Here is a 21,437-nt window from a genome sequence, read left to right on the forward strand (position 1 = left end):
TAGGTCGCTACAACCCTGGCATGTCTTTTCTTCTTTCTGTTGTTTATATTCTCAAAGGATACAGTTTCACCACGTCGGTATCCATTCGCCTTTTACCCGGACTTGGAGACGACATTTTTGTATTCCTCTGGAAAATGCCAATGCACAGATCTTGTTGCTGACTTCTTGATCGTTTGCTTTTTAGAGCAATTGTTTGTTAAACATTTGCATCAGCAAACGGCCGTCAGCGAATTATTTTGACGTCCCCCCACTTTCTGTCCGCAGCAGTCTCTCTCCAGCTTCAAAGCAGTGTTCCAGTAGCGCTCCCTCTCCGTCTCTAGCTCACTGTCCTCCTGTGGCTTCTATCCCTTCGCGGATGTCGTCATTTTCGAGAGACGAAAAGGGTCTAGTTTGTCAAAAGACAAACGTCAACATTAATGGCAAACACAAAATTGTAGTCTTCCCAACTGGCAGTGCATTTTGTCAATCATATCAGAAGCGGAAAAACAGATAATTTTTCAAGCAAATATAGGCTACACGCATTATTTAATTATTGTTGATTCAATTATATCCAGGTAAGTCCTTGTAAATGATAATTAGATTACTGCCTATAAAACCAAAATAGCTAAAGATGAGGCCTAATATACAAATGCATTGTTATTGTAATATATAATGATGATAACTGTGATTTTTAAACATCTATGCCTCAAAAGCTTAAATATTCCCAAGTTATGACAGCAGTAGGGTAAAGCAACCATGGAAAAATCCCATTATAGACAGAATACCAGCTGAGATCATTTGCATATTGTTTTTTTGTTTGTTTTTTTATCAGGGCAGCAGTTTTCAGATTATGTGCTTACACAATTGCAAAAAGGTTCTCGACTGTTGTAGAAAGAAATGGCTGATCTTTAATGCAATGTCTACATTGCCCATTATCAGCAACCATTCATCCTGTGTTGCAAAGGCACATTCTAACTGAGAAAACATTGGAGAACCCTTTCACAATTATGTAAGCACATAATGTAATCTGAAAACTGATGCCCCGAACAAAACACACAAATCAAATGATCTCAGCTGGTATTCTGTCTATAATGAAGCTGAAAGGAAATTTCTAAGTGTCTCCAAACTTTTGAGTGGTAGTGTATATAAAAATTTACCACACACCCACCACACATTTCAGCTGCAAAGGTCTACAGCATTTCTAAACCAATCAAACTTTGAGGTAAAAAGTGAGTCTTTGTGTCACAGGGGACTACTAATGGAGAAGTTTTCTTTCAGCGAGTGGGTGGAAGAGCAGCAGCGGAGCAAAAGGACAGTTATGGAACCACTCCCAAAGGGTTCCTCTGACAGCTGAGGTGCTGAGGTGGACAGAGCCTCCAGGCTATGGTGACATGCAGGATATCAGCAAAGGAGCTCTTTAGTCTGCCACCACAGAGAAGCCACAACACACAGGATCGCTTGCTTCCCTCTGGACTATGTGGAGAATAAGGTAAAGACAACGAGGAAAGTGCCGTTTGAAAAAAGGAGAAAAAACATTGATCAAGCAAAATGACACTTTGTTTACAATAAGTATCTGTCATTGCGTCTTCAAGGTTGGTGAGACTACTGAAGTTAAATAAACATGTGTTTGCAGACTTTAATATTCATGACCATTCTTTCCACTGGTGCAGCACAATCACATTTGTAAGCTACAAAGGGTAAAATAAAATGCTAAATCTTTAATAAATAACATGTACTTAGATGCCTTAGGCCTAGGCTACATTTCTTTCAGCAGACTGAGATGAGACCTAATTTTGTTCTAGCAATAAAAGAGAAATGTCTAGTGTTCGTATAGTAGGAATGTGCATATATTTGGCTGAGGACCACATTAGTGACACAAAGGAGATTGGTGCCTGATGGGAGTTATGGGCTGTAACAGAATTCTTGTTTGCTCAGGTGATTTATTTTTGTACCTTTATTAGAGAGAAAATGAGAATACAATCTTGGAAAAGAGAGACAGACACTGAAAACTATAGGGAGCAAAATATGCTTACCACAGGGAAAGGGAGCAATCTGTTGTGACACTTGAATACACTGCTACTGTGGTAATATTGAGATCGTTGTTGCTTTGGCGACACTTTGTGCATTTGCGAAGGCAGTAACTCTTGACTGTGACATAGCAAGAGTGAGACATACCTCCTTACCTGGTCTCTCCTTGCCCTCTGGGGAAGGCTGTACAGAATTATGAACCATCGAACAGCAGGCCAATATCAATGCTCATGCCACTTTCCCCGTTGGTGGTCAGACATGCACACTCAGCTCACATAGACACATACACAGTCATGACAAACCTTTCCTATGAGCTCAGAAGTTGCTTCTGATGGAAGATCTGCAGAGGACATGCATGAGAGCACAGAACACTCATTCATCACTGACATTCTCCAGATTTTTGCAGGCTGGCAGGAGAGACTGAGAATGAGGTGTTGGTGAGCTCTTAGGAGTGTGAAACACTGCACTCCGCGCGCACACACACACACACCACACAAAATCCATTCACAGCTGTTGTGGTCAGATTGTCAGTCAGTCCCATTTGCACCTAATCAGAACAAGTGAAACAGGAGGGAAACAAAAACATGATCTAAAAGTACAGGTTGCCCACTCCGGCTATCCAAAGATGGCATAGATTGATATTTTATAAGTGATGGCTGAAATTGCATGCATTGTACTAGTTTAAGCTGGGTCCTGAGAAGACACCCTGAGGACTTGACTCTCAAAAAAGCAAATCCTTTCATGAAAGAACAGAACCCTTTTTCACTAAAGCTGGGCTCTGTTGAAAAGAGCGCACTGACTTAAATAGCCATTAGTGAAATAGCCACACATAAACAATTGATGCACAAAATCATTAGTATATTTTGCAAGACCACATACCAAATGAACACATGGACACACACACCGGAAAAATACAGATTTAGAAAAAAGGCAGACGGTCGCATTTATTAAATGCCCTTGAAAGATCATTAAGACTAAAAGTGCATGCAAGATAGCGGGTCAGAATCAGCTAGAAAAAGAGCACTGACAGAAAGAACAAAATAAGCAAGTGTTCTCCCTCATACAACATTCTGTTTCTATGGCACGTTATAGTCTTCCCCACACAGGTCTACTTAAGAAAAAAAACACCCCGATCATTAGCGTTCTAGACACAAAGAGGGCAGACATTTACATACGTTTCCAAAAAGACAGTTTTGCCTAACCCAACCCAACCACTTAAAAGTCTAATCCATGAGTGAAGAGCCAAATCCATGCCTACTCCAGTTAATTCACACGTCAAGAAAAAAAAAAAAAAAAAAAAGTACATATTTTTAAAAAAAAAAGCTTCCTCACAGCTTAGGGTTGAACACAAGTCATTGTTAGCGTCCCCTCTTAGGCTTGAAATACTTTCGGCACCTCCAGAAACAGGACCTTTGTTTGTTCATTACTTCCAGTGTAGCCTATTGACTTTTCACCATCTTATTGTTGTAGTTATAGTTAATGAAATCACGATCCCTTATGTGTGTGTGCGCGTGTGTGTTTCTGTGTAGACACAGTACAAGAGAGAGGAAACCAAGGTGAAGTCTGAGGGCTCTGGCTCATATGTACTGTCAATATGATAGATATGCTGTGGTTTTGAGTGTATCGTCATCACACTTGCACACTCTCTCACACACACACACACACACACACACGCTGGATGGCAGCAGATATCCCCCACAGTTGTGTTGCTCATGTCAGGATTCCTAGCCCTCCAACAATGACAACAATCAGAGGAACCTCGAGAAGACATCCATGAATATTCAATCGTGGAAAATTCCCCACCCAAATTTCCAACGCTCCTCTAATGCATGGCATCTCTCTGCCTTCCATCACTGTAAACAAGACTTAGTACATCAGGGGGCCACACGCATGTAGAAACAATGTCAGTCTTCAGGGAACAGCACACCGTATAAAATCAATCCAAATCTATGATCCATCCACATCTGCCCAGAGCTCTTATGTGGAATAGGCCTGCCACTGGCGGAATATTGTAAACACCCGTTTTGACTTGTCTTGGGCACCCTAAGGAGTAAGAAGGAAAAACAATCAAGTCCATGAGTACTGGTTACTGAGTGACAGAACACATTTATTTTGGGATTTACGTGCTAATGGTAGCTACATAGCTACTGATGTTGCTACTCTTGTTTAGCACCAGCAGAATATATAGTGATGTTTTGTATAAGATCAAGAATGGCTGATAAATGCAATACAAGCTGCATATCAGCCATCGGTCTCCACCACACTGTAAGCTCAGCGTGTTTTATAACAAAGTGTTCAGGCGGAACATAAGCATAATGTTTTTAACACTACTTCATAATGAAGTACATCTGGCTTTCCTTTTAGTTAAGTGGTGTGTTTCTGTGACTGGCTAACCTGTGAGGGGCTGGCTCCCACCGGGGTCAGGTTGTGCTTCATGGAGAGAAACAGGGTGAGAGCCGCCTTCCAGCCGGGCTGAGGCCTCTCCGCCTCGGACCCCTCGGGCAGGGAGTCCTTCTTGGGGGGCAGCTCCTCCTCCTCGCTGGTGCTCACCCATGGGCACCAGTCCCTGTGTTGAGCGATGGGATCAAACGCGTTCCTGTTCATGGGGCCCTCCTGGAAGACAAACATAATTGTTTGACCACCTTACAGGAATCAAATCGCCATGCATACATCATTTATAAAGTACATTACAGGTTTAAAATGGATCCCTTCATGGGGATGGGTTCTAGCTCACAATTGTGTTTTATAAGCCAACCAGAGAGACAATGTCAATCTGAAAATCAATAATGTGTTAATACATTTACTTCATCAAGGATGTAATGTTGTCTATAAACTGCAAGATGATATGCCCATTACTGATAATGCCGCATTACTGTATGTGAGCTCAGTTACCGGATGTTTACCACTTCATCTGGATCTTCACAGCATCTTTATTGTGCCCCACATGAATTATATTGTAATTTGTCATTTTTGATAAGCTGCATTCTAACTACAAATCCCTAGAGTTAACAAGGAGGCCCCAGCTCACTGGTTTCATCCGCTACCTGTGTGGAACAGTTGTAGCCATACACTGTGGTCAACAAAATCACATTTAGGTCTAGGCACCATTAAAAGAAAGTCCTCCAAATGAATCGGATATAAAATCCTTACAAGCACTGTGTGTGTAACTGTAAATTGTCCCTTGAGGATAAATAGTGTTTTGACTGAATTACATTGACTTGAAGCAGTCAATGTAATTTTGGATAGAAGCAAGCTTCTTCTGACTTGAATATAGCCTCAGGATGAAAACTGCATACTACATATTGAACTGTGCTGTACTTAAATACAACAATGACGCTTGACAAGTCTGTTTTGATTACATTCGTATATGAGGAGAGTTTATATGAGGGGAGTTTACCGGGCTGCTGGCAGAGGAGAGGCGTGGGCGCTTGTTCTTCTGCTGGGGGCTTGAGGGCACCTCACACTGGCCTCCTCGGCTGCGGGTCATGGGCCTCTTGGCCCGGCCCAGGGGACCGGGCAGCTCCTCGCTGGGGCTCGGGGAGTCCCTGCTGCGGGTGCGCACGGCCAGAGGGGCCACGATGCCCTCCACCTATGGGGAAATCCTCAAAGCTCAGGTCCTGATAACTTATTTATGTTTCTCAGTCCTGGACTTTTTTTTGTCATTTCAGTCTTCAGGGTTGGTTCCTCAGGACATCAATCAAGCCTGGTCCTGGTGTGAGACAGCTTCACAGGTGAAAATGTCCACTCACCAAGTTCAGCCCAGCACCAGGCTTTGATCTCTTTCCCTGAAAACCAACCCCAGCAAGTTCCAGCAAGCCAGCAATTACTTGAGGTGTTACTTCTAAGAAGAGGTCCGACTCACCGATTCAGAGCGTGAGGAGTCTTGACTGCGGAGTTTCATTCGGGAGAGAGTAGGGGAGGGGGAAGGGGTGTGAGCGAAGCCGTCCCCGGTGGCCTCCTGCCCAGGCCTGGGGGTCGTGGGTGGGGACGCGGCCACGCTAGAAGCGTCCCCCTCACTCCCGGCTGCGTTCTCCATCTGGTGGAAGTTCCACAGGCCGACCTTGCGCATGCAGTAGGAGCAGGTGAGGATGGGGAGGTTCAGGGCCAGCTGTGCTGGACTACAGATGGACACAGGAGTAGGAGAGAGAGACATGTTCAAGAAAAACACACTCAGCACTGTCAGTCAAACAATGTTCCAAGCAGTGTAGGTTCATTTAGTACAGTAAGCACACAAAGAAAGCACAATATCACTCCACATTTACAACAGCCAAAGCACTTCCAAGAACCTTGGGGAAACTGAGTGTTCCCACATACCTCGCTGCCCATCCACAGAGGGCCACGATGCAGGCTGCCACCTGTACTGACAACGGCTCGGAGGTCATCAGCAGAGGTGAGTTGATGGCCGGGGACCCGCCCCGCTTCTTTTTCTGCTCGTCCTCGATCAGCTGCAGCAGCGCACTGATGGCGTCTTCCGTCAGAGACTAGAGATAAAAGACAACATTCGGGGGGATGCAGGAGTTTGAGGAGTTGTACTTTGTGGGTCAAACACTTACAGGAACAGCCTGTAAGTCTTGTTTTTCCAATGCGGTGCAGGAACTACTGGACCAACAAGGCAACATAGCCCACTAGCAACGTTCTTCAATTGCATCGGTTTCAAGCACCACAAAAAAAGATATATTTCTCCAGAAACACCAAGCTTATACCACAGAATTTCTAGATGTTACGATTACCCTAAGGCCAAGCCAACAGTTGAATATTGCGATATGTATGTACAATATGTACAACGGCTTGCTAATTTCTGCGGCAGAAAGTCACCTGTAAGCACTAATCCCCCTTTAAACCAGATAAAGTGTACACATACACCTTATTCTATCAAAATCTACCAAAACGGCAATTTAAAGAAAAAGTATTTACTCCCAGTTTCAAACATACATCACTGAGACACAATTGCACCTTGACTCATATGACAAAATCAAAATATGAAACGGTGGGTTTGAGGTCAAATAGGTCCTCACCATGGCCTGTAGCTGCTGTGGCTTCATAGCAGGGAGCTGCTGCTCCAAGACCAGAGCACTCTGAAAACGCTCCAGGAAGGTATTAAGCAACTCCACTGGCTCGCTCACCGGAATCATCCAAAACCTGTCTGTAAACGTAACACCATGTTGCCAAGAATGTCCGTATTCCACAAGGATTTAATTTTGCTAGACAATAAAGCCTAAAAGACATTAATAATTGTCCTTACTTGGGCATGGACAGTCAGGCCAAGAACAATACTTCTCATGTCGAGTCTGCAACTGTCTGGTAATCTCAGATATGCGTTCTTCATCTGCCAAAAAAGAAGATACTAAATGAACCAAGGAAAGAAGAATTAAGCACTTGTAAACAATGTCCATTTATTGTATGTGGATGCTTACATTTTTGGTAGTCCAAAGCTAACTGGATGGAGGCACAGAGGAAGGCCTGGCAGGTAGAGCACTTGAGCATGTCACAGTCCACATTAATCCAGCCATACTTGGCGCATTGGAGAGGGGAGAGGGTACGGGGTTTGCCAGCCCATTTCAGACAGTACTCTTGTTAAGGATTATTTTCACCCAGTAGTTAAATTCTTATCTCTTTTCATCCATTTTAATATTTGATTTTTAATATTTGACAGTTTTTGCACACTCAGTGGAGATAAGTTTCATATTTCAGTACACGTTGTATGTTGTTTATAACTGTATGTGACAAATAAACACATACAGTTCTTGGAGGTTAATTTTTTGAATCAAGACATATTGTTACCAAATTCTGTGCACTCTGTTGGAAGTTCCTTTTGATGGTTGTAGAGGAAGGGGTGAGAGGGCAAGGGGAGGGGGAAAGAGGCATGACTGCAAGTCAGTTGTTATGTGGCTCTGACAAAAATACACAGGGTATGTATTTATAGTGCAGCCTATAGCCTACGCCCCATGATATAAAACCAAATTGTTGTTATGCAGTGCAATTCAAAAAGCAAGATTCAAACAAAATCTCATTTTGGGCAAAAAGGATATTGTGTATGATCCTACTCTTGAGAAAAACGCATCTTTATTGGTTGCTTCACATGGTGATTTACCAAAGCCATTTGATGAAGCTAAATTTGAATCCCCCTGCACACTAGAAAACATAAAACAAAACATCAGTCAACATCAGCAACATGAGTCAAACATATCTGTAACTGACGAGGTAGCACAGTAGTCTAAGCAAGGTTATGTAACAGTTACAACATGTGAGTGCAAAAAGTAGCCTAGAGCTTCCCAAATGTTCAACAAAGGATGATGCACAATACTGATGAATGCATATGTATGCACATTTGGTAAACTTGCATGAATTGTCCATTAAAACGCTCGAAACCCCCATAAATGTAACGTTAGTTGTCAGTCATTGCGTTGAATCATCATCTGCCATTACACATTATACAACAAGTCTTAAGTATGTCTTGTCTAGTATGCCGACAGAACATTTTAAATTGTAACAATGTCACTTCGTTATATATTTGCAAAGAATTGAACCTTAGTACCAAAGGCTAGCTTCATGTATTGACAATATTAAGGAAATATTTAAGACTTGTTCTGCTAGCTGCACTGCATGGCTCTGCAAGTTACCTCTACAGCTAGGTTAGCCATAGCGAGCTAGCTTGCACAGCTAATTAAACTAGCTTGAAACCGCAAATGATTATGTAGAACGTCTGACAAATTATTATCAACTCACCTGTTTGATCCGCTGTGCTCGGAAACCACGCCCTCGTTGAGAAGTTCTCTAATTTTTTGTGGAGATATAAAATTAGACTTCGTTTGTCTATCAGAAGTATCAGCGCGAACAGCACGGCCGCCGAACGTAGCCATGTTCGGTCCGAAACATAAACCCTTCCCTGCAAAATCGTCCACTATCAGCTATTTCTTGTTGGGTTCCGCCTTCCAAGTAATCAGAGACACTTGGTCACTTTTTTTCTTCCTCTAAGGATCATATCTACTTGTATCACCGAAGTTGAATTTACGAAAGATAAGCGAAGTTAAGCAAAGTATTAAACGCTCAATTTGCGAATGTCATAACCGCTCAACAGATTGGTATTTTACAATTAACATATCACTACATACGTACGAGTCCTTCAAAACATAACCTGATGTTTAATAAAAGTTCTGTTGCTGGTCATAAATAATTAAACTCGTGCCCTGTGCAAAGTTTCAATTCAACTAAAACGTGTTATTGTTTGAATGCTTGAATTCTAAATACGACTGAGCAGAAACAATGGAGAAGGATACCAACACTGATTTAAAACAGATGATCTGCGTTAGGATACAGTATTTTCTGCGTAATAACAGAAGTTAAGGATCTCTCAATTTGCGCAGGTGCATGCATGTACGGCAGCAATCGCCTCTGCAGAACGCATCGGACTTTCTGATTGGCCAACCTTTGCGCAAATTTGTGAATGGTTTTCCTCTTGGAAGAATGGGAAGTGTGGCTGCCTGGACTGTTTTCCTAGCAACCCGAACCGGATTTTTTTAATACGCCTGTGTCGTTTAATGATTGTATTGACTCTGTCAAAAAATGTCGGCCGAGGAAGGTGCTCACAGTCCGGACCAGCTGAATAAATTCGTGAAACTGTCAGGGAGGCCTTCTCTCAGAGTGGCAGGTCAGTCAAAAACAACACGAACAGGCTTCCTTCCTAGCTGGGTGACTAGTAGCTAGCTAGCTAGCTTTTTAGTTTGTTTAACATTAGCTGATAGATATTCCTCGTAGATAAGTGACGATCAAGTAGTTTGTCCTGTATGTGTCATCGATCAATGATTGCTGTGGTGTTTCTAGACCACTTAATAATAGTAGCACAGGCAGTGTTTCTTTAGATAGCGTCATGTTTACATCAGCTAGCTAGCGGCTAGCATACTGGATATGTAACTTAGGTTAGCTTCTAGCTACATTAGCAACAAAAATGGCTCTGGCTATAACATTAGCTGACATTGTCGGCCGTAGTGACAACGTGTGCTGCAAAATTCATAACGTCTTTTACACGGATATCCACGAACAGATCGATTTGCAACGTTGCTTCGTTTTTGTAAAAGCTGTTTAAAGCCTTTAAATGCTGGCGGTAACACCATAGATGCACTCTACCTAGCTAACGTTAGTCTACCTCCAGAAAACAGACAGCTGTTCTACATGTATTCTAGATATGCAAGGATGAAACATTAATCAGCCAGTTATATTTGCATATAATACCAGGGTAGATAATATGCTTCAGTCTTAGCACATGGTTTTTTTTCTGTGTGAGGATGTTTGTGTCTGTGTGTTACGTTGAAGTGTTTCCTCTGATGGATATTTGAAAGGTTGTGATGCCACCCCAGAATTCGCCGCATTCGCTAGCCAACCGAACAACTGGGCTAATGACAAACAGACATGGCCTTGTTTGTTTGTTCGCCAGTCTTTATTAGGCCTGTCCATCTTTGCCATTGTGGTGTTGGTTTAGTTCTGCAGTCTGTTATATTAAGTTCTACCTCTCTCAATGAAGAGTTTAAATGATTGTGCAAGACGCAGGCCTACATAACAATGAAATCACCCCGTTCCTCATTTTGGTGAGGTGTCTTCGAAATGTAAATATTAACCTGTTGAGTGTAATACATTATGGATAGACCTGGCATAGGGTGAAATTGGTGAGCAAGTTTGGGTCTTTCCTGCTTCTTAGTTCTTTGGAGCTGTGTAACTTACTCGTTGTAAGGATTCACTCTTTTTCTTACAAAAATAAGTGGAATAAATGGAAGTGGTCTTACCCAGGCTCCCCATTGGGCAAATGTAGACAAATGTCAATGTAGAATAACTGGAGCTCTAGTTATGTATAAGGGAGGGATCTAATCTGAAAGCCCAGTGTGGAAAATCATAATGTAAATCATGTTCCTTACATATATCATATACTTTACACTTTGGTTACACATAGCCTTTGCATTACAGAAATGTGCAGGCTGGTTGACAGTCAGATGGAGGTGCAAAATGTCTGGTTTGTTACTAAGAGGCTTAACATAGCCAAACGCTTCCATTGTATTCATGCTATGTGTAGTGATGGATGCAGTTAGGCCTATTTACTGGCCTGAGACTCGGCTCGTGTTGGAGTTGTGTTGGAGGTTGTACAGTGTGGGATTCTTGCAGGAGTTTGACCCTGGGCCTTATCTGCAGAAACTCACTGAACATGGTTGGCTGGACATTGCAGCCCTAGCCTATCTCTGTCTTTACCTGCTCCTGCCTGCTGCTATCAGTTGTTTGCACATGGGCTCTGATGGGCAAATGTGCCATGTTTGCTCAACACAAGATGAGTTGACAGCCAAAACCCAGTGAACTGGATAGTTAGAGTTAGATAGACCCTTGAGTTTGATGTATCCTTATGTAAACACTTGCCTGAAGAATCCCAACAGATGCCGCTGGTTCCAGACACTGACAAACGACTGTTTTTGTTTAGTTTCATTTGTAATCCTACACAAATCCACTTTGTCTTCATGGGATTTGCTGTAGTTTTTATGAGCATCAGACTGACTGTCCCTTTTTTTTTTTTTGTTTGTTTGAATGAATGAAACTTATCCCCCATGTTTCCTCCTCACTAGTTATGCCTGTTCTGTAGTCATGCACGTGTGCAAAATAGGTTCAACAACACGCTAGTAAACCTCAGTTGGCTAGACACTGGAATGCATAGACCATGAACCTGCCTTGAGTCAGTAATGACAAAGGGCTCTCTGAAATAGTGTGATGCTTGAGAAAGTGTGTGTGTGTGTGTGTGTGTGTGTGAGTGTATTGTGGTCTGCCTCTGTGTGTTTACTGTGTTCCCCATTGTCCTGCGTTTGTCCGTCTGACTGACCCCACTGCGGTGACTGTGGTAACAGGCTCTAAGAAGAGAGTCCGCTGGCTTCAGGCTCGACGCATCCTCACCCAACCTTGCCCCAGCCTGCGGATCCCTAACAGGTTTTTGAGAGAAGGTGGGTAACATGCCAGCTTGGGGCCAAAACCAAATAAAATAATAAAAAAAACTCCAACCAGCCAGTCCATATAAAGGCGGGACCTCTGTACCCTTCTGTACCCCTCACCCCTTCCCCAGCTTTAAGTTGTGGGAGCTGAGTTTAGAAGCACCCCCCCCCCCCCCCCCTTCATGTCCCCGTCATTCTTACCCCCCCTTTCTCTGACGTGTCCTGTTCACTTTGGTTCCCCTTAGTGCAAGGCCTACCCCACTTTTCCCTTTCTCTCCTTCACCTCTCAGCCAATCTGTGGGGGCTTGCAGACTCGCTATGAGCGCGTGCCACTTGCTGCCAATAGCCACTCTGTATGAGTGTATGTGTTGAGTGAGTGCATCGTCTTCATGCACTATGCGTGTGTGTGTGTGTGTGTGTGTGTGTGTGTGTGCGCGCGCGTGTATGTGCAGTGTGTGTGTGTGCAGTGTGTGTGTGTGTGGTGTGTTTATGTCAATTCTCTCACCCTTCTATTTGTTTTCCTTGCTTGTCAGTCCACCACAGTGATGGAACAGCACCTTGTAGCACACTGGGATTCTTGGACAAGGCTCCATATTGTGAGGGTGGAGGATAAAATATCACTCCAAATGAAACATTGAATGGTGTTTCTTATTTGACTTATTTTAACATGCACATTGATTTAAATGCCCAGGTGTAGCAAGGCATTTCATCTGAAGTGTCTGGACATGTTTTGGGGACTAGTCACATATGACTACAGTGCTGATAGAATGTGCCTGATCATGTCAAAGGGATGGAGCTTGTGTAATTTAGTCTGGCTCTTAGGGCATGTTCCATCTCGTCAATGATAACACGCTTATCTCCAAGGGAGTGTCGCAAGCAAAAGCCGCAAGATACCTGGTGGTGTGTGTTTTGTTTTTTGAATGAAGATGGAATGGTCTTTCCGTTTCTGTTGTCTCTTAATTGAATGGTTTTCATAACAATTCTGCATCTCCTCACCTCTACAAAAATGTGGTGTGTATGTTTATTTGTACAGTAGCCACAATCCATTTGTTTTTATGGTTAATAGTGTCTTATCAGCTGACCGACATTATGCACAGGGTGAACATGGGTGAGCCTTGGTCCACTCCTTTTAAAATCGTTCTGTTCAGACTGGGACTGTTATGAAAGCACCATTTATTTTCTAGGTTCTCTGGATACTCCAGTTTGAGGTTTCCAAATAAACAAAAAGCAAAACTTTCTTTCTAGCGTTGCAGCAAGAACCAGGTCCGCTTTGCAGCACATAATGGCTTGCAGGTGGACCGCTGCTCTCCAGGAGACTGTGTGTGTGTGTGTGTGTGTGTGTGTGTACAGCTGTCAGGTGCGTTGTGGCGTTAACACGGTCAGGTGCCGCTATCTCCACAGGCCACCGTGCCCCTCCCGCCCGAAGTGGCCACCGCTGCGTGGCAGACCAGAGCAACCTGTACGTCTTCGGTGGCTACAACCCGGACTACGACGAGTCGGGCGGTTCGGAGAACGATGACTACCCGCTTTTCCGCGAGCTGTGGAGGTACCACTTCGCCACGGGCACCTGGCAGCAGATCCACACCGAGGGCTACATGCCCACTGAGCTGGCCTCCATGTCTGGTGAGCGAGGGAGATGAGGAGAGGGGAAGAGAAGGAGGAGGAGGGAGAGAGGAGAGGAGAGGAGAAGGGAAGAGGAGGGAGAGAGGGGAGGAGAAGAGGAGGGAGAAAGAGGGGAGGAGATGAGCAGGAGAAGAATGATGTTGGTGAAGCCATGCTGCAAATTAAGGCGAAAAGTGGGATTCTGGGTTTAGTTTCATGTTCAGTGTCCAGTATCTGTGTTACCAGAAAATGTATTTTTTAAATTGAGACGTTACACAACTCTCTGACCTCGTCCTTGACTTTTCTGGGACAAAAAAACGGTGAACTGAGTGATTTTGTCCTGGCTCTCTACAAATCCCACAAATCTGCACCCTTGGCTGTTGTTTTCTTGGCACTGCAAGACAAATAGCAGATTTTGGTGCAGGCTTTCGCAGTAAGAATGCCATTAGGCTAACCACCAGCCTGGCTCTTGTATTTCCAGCCGTTTTGCACGGAAACAACCTGCTGGTGTTCGGCGGCACAGGCATTCCATTTGGTGAAAACAATGGAAACGATGTTCACGTCTGCAACGTGAAGTACAAACGATGGTCGCTGCTAAACTGTAGGGGGAAGAAACCAAACCGAATCTATGGACAGGTAAAAACACGCTCATCCAAAGAGTGCTTTATTTACACATTTGATGCAGTGTAGCCATTTGTGAATGTATCGTCTATGCTAGAGGTCGTCAGTCCTGCTGTGATGTCCTCCATGTTTCTCTGCTCTGGATGCATGACAGATTCTTGACTGCACCAGTGGTAGTCTGGATTATCTAAACATACTGTAGCTTACCAAGAGCATTTTCATTACACTGTTGTCAAATCAAGTGTGCTCTGAGCAGGGTTAGCTGGGAGACTGTCAGTGACGGAGGACCCCAGGACTAGGATTGACAACCCCAGGTCTTGAGCTATGAATGTGTTCTGCTCTTGTAGGCGATGGTCATCATAAACGGCTTCCTGTACGTGTTTGGGGGAACAACGGGCTACATCTACAGCACAGACCTCCACCGGCTGGACCTGACGACCCGCGAGTGGATCCACCTCAAGCCCAACAACCCCCCTGACGATCTCCCTGAGGAGAGGTATGCTGGGCGCGCGGTCAGATACTCACTCTTCCCCACGCAGCGATAATGGGATGAATTTGGCTTATTTTCTTCAAAGCACACTTACTTACCGTGCATTATTCTGTCTCTCTGTGACATCTGTTCTCTTCATCTCTCAGATACAGGCATGAAATAGCACATGACGGACAAAGGATATACATCCTTGGAGGTGGAACCTCCTGGACTTCTTACCCTTTAGACAAAGTAGGGCTAACCCAGTTATGTTTCGTACTCTTTACTTTAGTACAACCTACAACACTAGCCACGTTTACATGGGCACTTCTTTTCCGATTAGAAGCGAAATAATGGCTCAATCGGAATAAATATGAAAGAGGTGGTGTAGTCCGCTCCTATTCCAAATGAACAGCCATGTAAACGGTCATTCGGATTGACTGTTGTATCTTCTCAAGGAAAAGTAGGCAACAACTAGCCTAGAAATCTAGACGCGCTGCCAGGGCTAGTCTAGCAACTCTCCGTTGGCTTGTGAGCTCCAGAAATCGAAACTTAATCAGGCATTGAAATCGTGTATAGAGTCGTTTGGTGGGCTTAACATAATGATTGATGGCAGAGTTGCAACGGTTTGGCTTGAATTCCCTGCTACTTGAAAACAAATATCCTATTGCGTCCTATTGCGTGCAGAGGGAATTTGAAAGACAACTGATTATCTCGCCCCTCGGACTGAGCACTGCGAACGGTGAGTGCCCAGACCCTACATTTTAATGTGGGTCTGGCTCGCCAGGCTAGGCAACATGGCCATTCGGATCAAAGATTCTAAAGCACTTAAGAGCACCTGATCTTAATAGAACGTACCTTGTATAAACAGACAGCACACATTTTTCAATCGGAATGACAAAAAAACTTCATGTAAACGTGGCTCTTGAGACATTCTGACTTTAAACCACAAATTCTGCCCAACTATGATTGGTCATTTATTTATCTTAAAGCAACACCAAAGAGTTTTTTTTGTACCTTAAAATAATGTTTACAAAATTGTTTCAGTGGTTCATCAACTCGTAACAGGGTGAACGGCACTTCTGCATTCGCTTCGCGGCCCTCTATCAGCTATAACCGCACTATGTAAGTTTGCCAGATCGGGTAGCGGATCTGTAGTTCGATGGAATGAGACGTAAGAAACTACAAATTTGACTTGATGTCGCATGATGTCGCAATACATTGTACTTTCATATTTTACCTTGTCTATGGACATTGTTATTTGCAAAGCCGTTGCTGGATAAACAAATAGCGTGCGTGCGACAGAGGAAAAGTTCTTGGTGTTGCTTTAAAATAATGACTCCTCAACCAATGCCAAAATATGTGTCCCAAGCATACCCAATTGCATCAGTCTTGCTACACTAATATGAAACAAAACATCACCTGTTGTGGTGAGCAAGTTCTGTTTTCTCTCTGCACCTGTGAATTTGCATTCAAGTAAACCTGGGTGTATACAAATGCTAAGCTAAACTATATTTCTAGGGCGTTTCAAATTGTATCCGTAAATTGTATCTATTTCTCTTCTTGTGTACTTATTATCTTTCATTGCAATCTCTCCTAGATACATGCATACAACTTGGAGACCAACTCCTGGGAAGAAATAGTTACGAAACCTCACGAAAGAATAGGTACGTCAGAGTGTTACTGGACTTGGAAAAACATGAACAACTTTCCTAGTAAACTGTATTAATCACCCACTGAAAAATACACCTGCTCATGATGTGTTATATAACAGGGTACCCTGCTCCAAGGAGGTGTCACAGCTGTGTACAGATTAAGAGTGGTGAGTCTGGAGTCTTTTAAATATTAATATTAATCACAAATGCAGGAAACTTCATACCCGTCATGTGGTTTGGTGAATAGTATTAATTCCCAACATCATCTCTCTCTTTTAAATTGTCTTCACACACACAGATGTGTTCATATGTGGGGGTTACAATGGCGAGACAATCCAGGACGACCTGTGGAAGATCAGCCTGCGGACATTCCAGTGGACCAAGCTCCCCGCCATGATGCCAGAGCCAGTGTATTTCCACTGTGCTGCAGTCACGCCGGTCAGCTCCCTGCGTTTCACCTCACAGCTTTTAACCCTTAACCCTTAAAGGAGTACCGTCACACCGGTGTGACGGGAATGTTGGGAAATTAACATTCTAAAGAATATCTGGGTTCATTGAATTCAACATAGAATTTTAGAACCTTCAATTGTTGCGGAACTTAGAATGTTCAAAAACCTACACCTTTAAGGGTTAAAGGGGAATGTTGAGAAATGAACGTTCTAAAGAATATCTGGGTTCATTGAATTCAACATAGAATTTTAGAACCTTCGATTGTTGCGGAACTTAGAACGTTCAAAAACCTACACCTTTAAGGGTTTAAGTGACCAGAACTGCATGCATAGGAACACTAGGCTTAAAATTTGCAAAGGTTACGTATACAAGCCACAGGGAAACACGGTTGAAAGGAGGTACCATTCTTTGCATCTCAGTCTAGCTTACTGGACCCCGTAGACAGGCTTGTGCAAAATTCTAGAATTGAATTGAAACTGGCTCTTAAATTCCAATTCAATTCTTGAATTTCACTTGCATTTCAATTGAGGTAGCAAACAGGAAGCAGAATTGAAATTCGAATTGTGCACAAATAAAGTTAGTCTTATAGTGGTTCTTAGTCTTGGTGTAGCTGCATTAACAGAATGGATTCATCAAGACTGGTGATTTGAGATTGATTTGTTAGTTGATTGGTTGTAATAGACACTGCTATCCAATAGGCTCACCCCCCCCTTCTCCCTTCAGGCGGGTTGTATGTACATCCACGGTGGTGTGGTCAACATCTACGAGAACAGGCGAACCGGCTCGCTCTTCAAGATCTGGCTGGTGGTGCCCAGCCTGCTGGAGCTGTGCTGGGAGCGGCTGCTCAAGGCCTTCCCCCACCTGCCACACCTGTCCACCATGCAGCTGCTCAACCTGGGCCTCACGCAAGAACTGATCGAGCGGCTGAAATGACGCACAGCGCAGCCAGACTCGAGGGCCGTCGGAGCGGCCAGGGGACAAGACTGAGACCGACGAGAGAGAATTGGTACAGAGGGAGGACGATGAACTTGACAGTGAGCACAGGAATTAGGTTGTTTGTTTGTTTGTTTGTTTTTTTTAAGAGACTTCACTCTCTCCCCGATTCTCCCCCAGCCCCGAACCCTCTGGTGAGGAGGCGTACTGCAAACGTAGCCGCCTTAAAACCAAATGAACTATGGGATGCCTTTTTTTTCATCGCCCATTCTACCCTTTTTCTGCCAACCTCTTGGTTTTTTTTTTTGTTTTTTGTTTTTTTTAACTCAAACTAGCTGAAGAGGAATTTTTCAAGTGCTCAGAATTTTCTTCTTGCCCATGGATTTTTTTTTTACCCCTTTGCTTCTGACCAGCGTGCCCTACTCCTGATACAGGCCTGGACGGCAATACTTTAGTTCACACTTTTATTACTCATTTTTAACTTGTTTTTTTCTTTCTCTCTTTTCATCTTTTGTTTTTGTGGATATAAGGATGCTCATGCCAGCTGAAGCTGCATGCACCATCGGAACTCTCACGTTTTGTTTGGGTGTCGTTGCTCATCTGGCCAAGTTGGGCTAGAGTGAGATTATTATTGTTTCTTTTAAGACTAATGCTGTTTGAAAGAATGTTTGAAAGGGTTTCATGATTTCCGTTCAACCAGCTGGTTCACGTTGTGTGCGGGGGAATAACATAACCACAGAAGAGCTGTTTTTTTCTAACACCCAAATGGAAGGCCTTAATTCTGCTTGATGATTCTGGTGCATGTTTAAGTGGCTGGAGCTCAGTGATGGAAGAACTAGCCTACCAGTTGCTCTCTTTTATAGTCTGCTGTTACAGACACCAACCCTGACTATATTTTGCATCAGTTTTTTTTTTTTTTTCTTTCGTTCAGAATTCAACCCTACATATACACACACATATAAATGGCTGTGTTGCTTTTAACAGTATCAAACACTGTTCATTATCCCATCTTTCTGTTCAGTTTTCTCCCTCACAAACAGCCCTGTACAGTTGTCATGTAAACCAAACGTTACATCACTGTGAATATGGTGCTTCTGAGATTTTTTTTTCTCTTAAATTATTGAATTCAAATAAACGTGCTCCCTGCCATGTTGCAAATTGAACCCATCCCATCCCCAACCCCCTTGTGCCATTTTTAATAATCATTTAGACCCCCCTGAAACAACACGACTGACATACTTTAAACTGATGCCGTGCCTTTTCCTCCCCCAAGTAAAGTTTTAATGTTTTGCTAAATAAGAGGTTTAATTTATGTCTGGAAGGTGTCGACACTGAGCCTGATCAGTAGCACTTTATTGCTTGTGTCCGTCATTCATTCAGATTCACACCTCCTGGGAGCATAGTGTGTTAACAGGGGGAATAAAATAACTTACTTCACTAGACAAGACTGAGAGAGGTGTGGCTTATGCCACTCTAACAGACCATCCTGTTAAAGTCATGGATTTCTATCTACTTTTTGTCTTCAGTGAGTTCTTTTCTGTATGGAACATTTGCACTTTTTAAAAACCTATCAGGTTTAGCAGATGGAATGCTGTGTGTCCATTGGTGATGAAAAAGCAACAATATTGTAGCTGGAAGTAATGTCATTGTGCTGCTGTTCCAGTGAAGTAGTTCACCTCCTGCCCTTTGAAAAAAAGATATAAATAAATGCTGAAGTCACTATGGAGAAAGACCTACGGCTGTAGTGAAGCAGTACTGTACACAATGCCAAATATCACAGCACCTTGAGTTCAATATGATTGGCCTTGTAGCGTTTTTACGTTTTATTTTCTGATACTGTGGAACTGACAGCTGTCGGTTGGAACACCAGCTCAGTGTGAAATGTGAAGTGGAAAGGCTGGGGACATGGCGTCTGGCATCTAGGATTTCTTTTGCACTCCACCCTGATGCGAGGCCTCTGATTCCTATCAGCCCTGGACAAAAATTGGGACTGGCCCTTGTCCCTGGAACTCATCTCAACATTCTTAAAAAGGCTGTTGTTGATTGTCGAGGGACAACATGAACAGAAATCTTCTTCAATTGAAACCAGACCTGGCTGTCGGTGATTTGGCATTTGCCGGGGTGCATACATGCCTAAATCTGCCCACCCAACCTTTTCACTCCTTTCTGTCCACCCAGTTGCCCAGTATGTAGTCTCCATTTTGTTTTTCTCTGGCTGCATGATGAGAGCATTGTGTGCATGATGGGACTTTTTTTCTCTTTGGCAGAGTGGAAGATAGACACCCCTCTCTTCAGACTTGGATCCCTGTTGTGCAGTGAAAAATGGGTTGAAGGCTGTCACCGATTCTCTGTAAATGTGTACCTGTTTTGTGTTTTCATTGTTGGAAGAATCAATAAAGTCCTTCAATACATCTAGCTAGTTGATATGGTTCCTTCATGAATTAATACAGTAGTTTTAGGTTATTACAGATGTTCTAATGGTGTTAAGCTAAAAGGTGATTTATTACAAGTCAAAATGGAGGAGAACCCCAATTCTTATATAGTCTATAAGAAATGATGTTAAGAAAAACTACGCTTGACTCAATTGCCTGAAAATCAGGAGGACATTTACTGAGAATTATATTTATTTTACTGTTATAATATATTTTCATTGTCCCAGTGATTAGGGAATGTAGGATTCAAGGGATGATCTAGCTTTCTATGGGACCTTTCATTCATATTAATAAACACTCACAAGTATTACTTATTAGTAAACACTTAAAAGTATCTGGGGGGTATTCCAAGTACGTGGTTTAGTGACAAACCTGGGTAAGTTAGCTCAGAGTAAGGGGTAAACCTCCTAATAGAAGAGCTGTATGGCTTCATTCTCTTAGCAAAACAATGCCATAGGGCTCTTGTTGTAGGAGGTTTACCCCTTACTCTGAGTAAATTTACCCAGGTTTGTCACTAAACCACGTACTTGGAATACCCCCCAGGGGATACACTTGGACTGGTCAGCCAACACTGAAGCACTCTACAAGAAAGGGCTGAGCAGGCTGTACTTCCTGAGGAGCCTGCGGTCCTTCAATGTCTGCAGCAAGCTCTTCTGGATGTTTTACAGTTTTTCAGTCTGTTGTTGCCACGGCTGTGGTATGCTGGGGAGTAAGCACTAAGAAGAGGGATGCTGGGCGACTGGACAGGCTGGTGAGGAAAGCTGGCTCTTGTGGAAGCTGAACTGGAGTGCATCACTTCAATATCAGACAAAAGGACCCTGAACAAACTGATCAACATTTTGGACGATGACGGTCATCCACTCCACAGCAATATCACAAAGCAGAAGAGCTTGACCAGCTGGATACTACGCTCACTGCCATACACAACTGACAGACTGAGGTAGTCATTTGTCCCCAGGGCCATACAACTCTTTAACGCTTCACTAAAGGGAAGAGGAGAGAGATGCTTCTCTGCATAGTCCGTCTGCCTTTCCACCCGCTCCTCCACTTCCACTACCAAGTACCTCCTATAACAATGTTGGTGTACTGACTGTCGATTGGCCCACTGTTATACTGCTTACACTGTCTACTGGTTATATTAGCCCATTATGCACATTACTCCCCTCCCACCGTCTACCAGTCTGGACTGTGGCCTAACTTAATACTTGACCAATGGCTGTTACCCTATTACTTCAAACCTTTCCTTGCACTGCTATATCATAGTTCTTATATTACTATGTCTACATTTTTCTTTTATATTGTCCATATTTAA

General features: G+C 43.3%; 3 protein-coding genes across 5 annotated transcripts in view; 1 reads left to right on the forward strand and 2 right to left on the reverse strand.

Moving 5' to 3' along the window:
* The window catches only part of ube2h (ubiquitin-conjugating enzyme E2H (UBC8 homolog, yeast)), a 29,861-nt gene extending 29,492 nt beyond the window's left edge, over positions 1–369 (reverse strand). The window contains exon 1 of the mRNA XM_042077869.1: positions 63–369. Within this exon, the coding sequence (XP_041933803.1) occupies positions 63–115 (53 nt within the window). The 5' untranslated portion in view covers positions 116–369. The remainder of the gene's footprint in view (positions 1–62) is intronic.
* Positions 370–2,925: 2,556 nt separating this feature from the next.
* On the reverse strand, positions 2,926–9,173 carry zc3hc1 (zinc finger, C3HC-type containing 1). The gene is made up of 10 exons (XM_042077866.1): positions 8,734–9,173; positions 8,037–8,139; positions 7,422–7,572; positions 7,250–7,333; positions 7,023–7,150; positions 6,322–6,488; positions 5,870–6,125; positions 5,405–5,596; positions 4,402–4,620; positions 2,926–4,050 (listed from the first exon to the last, which is right to left on the reverse strand). Exons 1-10 carry the CDS (start codon positions 8,865–8,867, stop codon positions 3,985–3,987), a joined length of 1,500 nt encoding a protein of 499 aa, XP_041933800.1. The 5' UTR covers positions 8,868–9,173; the 3' UTR covers positions 2,926–3,984.
* Positions 9,174–9,273: 100 nt separating this feature from the next.
* On the forward strand, positions 9,274–20,104 carry klhdc10 (kelch domain containing 10). Of its 3 annotated transcripts, XR_006026321.1 has the most exons (11): positions 9,274–9,655; positions 11,883–11,975; positions 13,365–13,586; positions 14,047–14,201; positions 14,534–14,682; positions 14,823–14,907; positions 16,256–16,322; positions 16,430–16,477; positions 16,609–16,748; positions 17,484–17,794; positions 19,961–20,104. XR_006026321.1 is itself a non-coding variant. In XM_042077867.1 (10 exons), exons 1-10 carry the CDS (start codon positions 9,571–9,573, stop codon positions 17,691–17,693), a joined length of 1,254 nt encoding a protein of 417 aa, XP_041933801.1. In that variant the 5' UTR covers positions 9,274–9,570; the 3' UTR covers positions 17,694–20,104. The 3 variants fall into 3 exon arrangements, 2 of the variants coding, with proteins under 2 accessions (XP_041933801.1, XP_041933802.1); XM_042077867.1 differs by having other exon boundaries at positions 17,484–20,104; XM_042077868.1 differs by lacking the exon at positions 11,883–11,975 and having other exon boundaries at positions 17,484–20,104.
* The last annotated feature ends 1,333 nt before the right edge of the window (positions 20,105–21,437 follow it).

Source organism: Alosa sapidissima, chromosome 22 (genome assembly GCF_018492685.1).
Source record: "Alosa sapidissima isolate fAloSap1 chromosome 22, fAloSap1.pri, whole genome shotgun sequence".
Taxonomy (NCBI): domain Eukaryota; kingdom Metazoa; phylum Chordata; class Actinopteri; order Clupeiformes; family Clupeidae; genus Alosa; species Alosa sapidissima.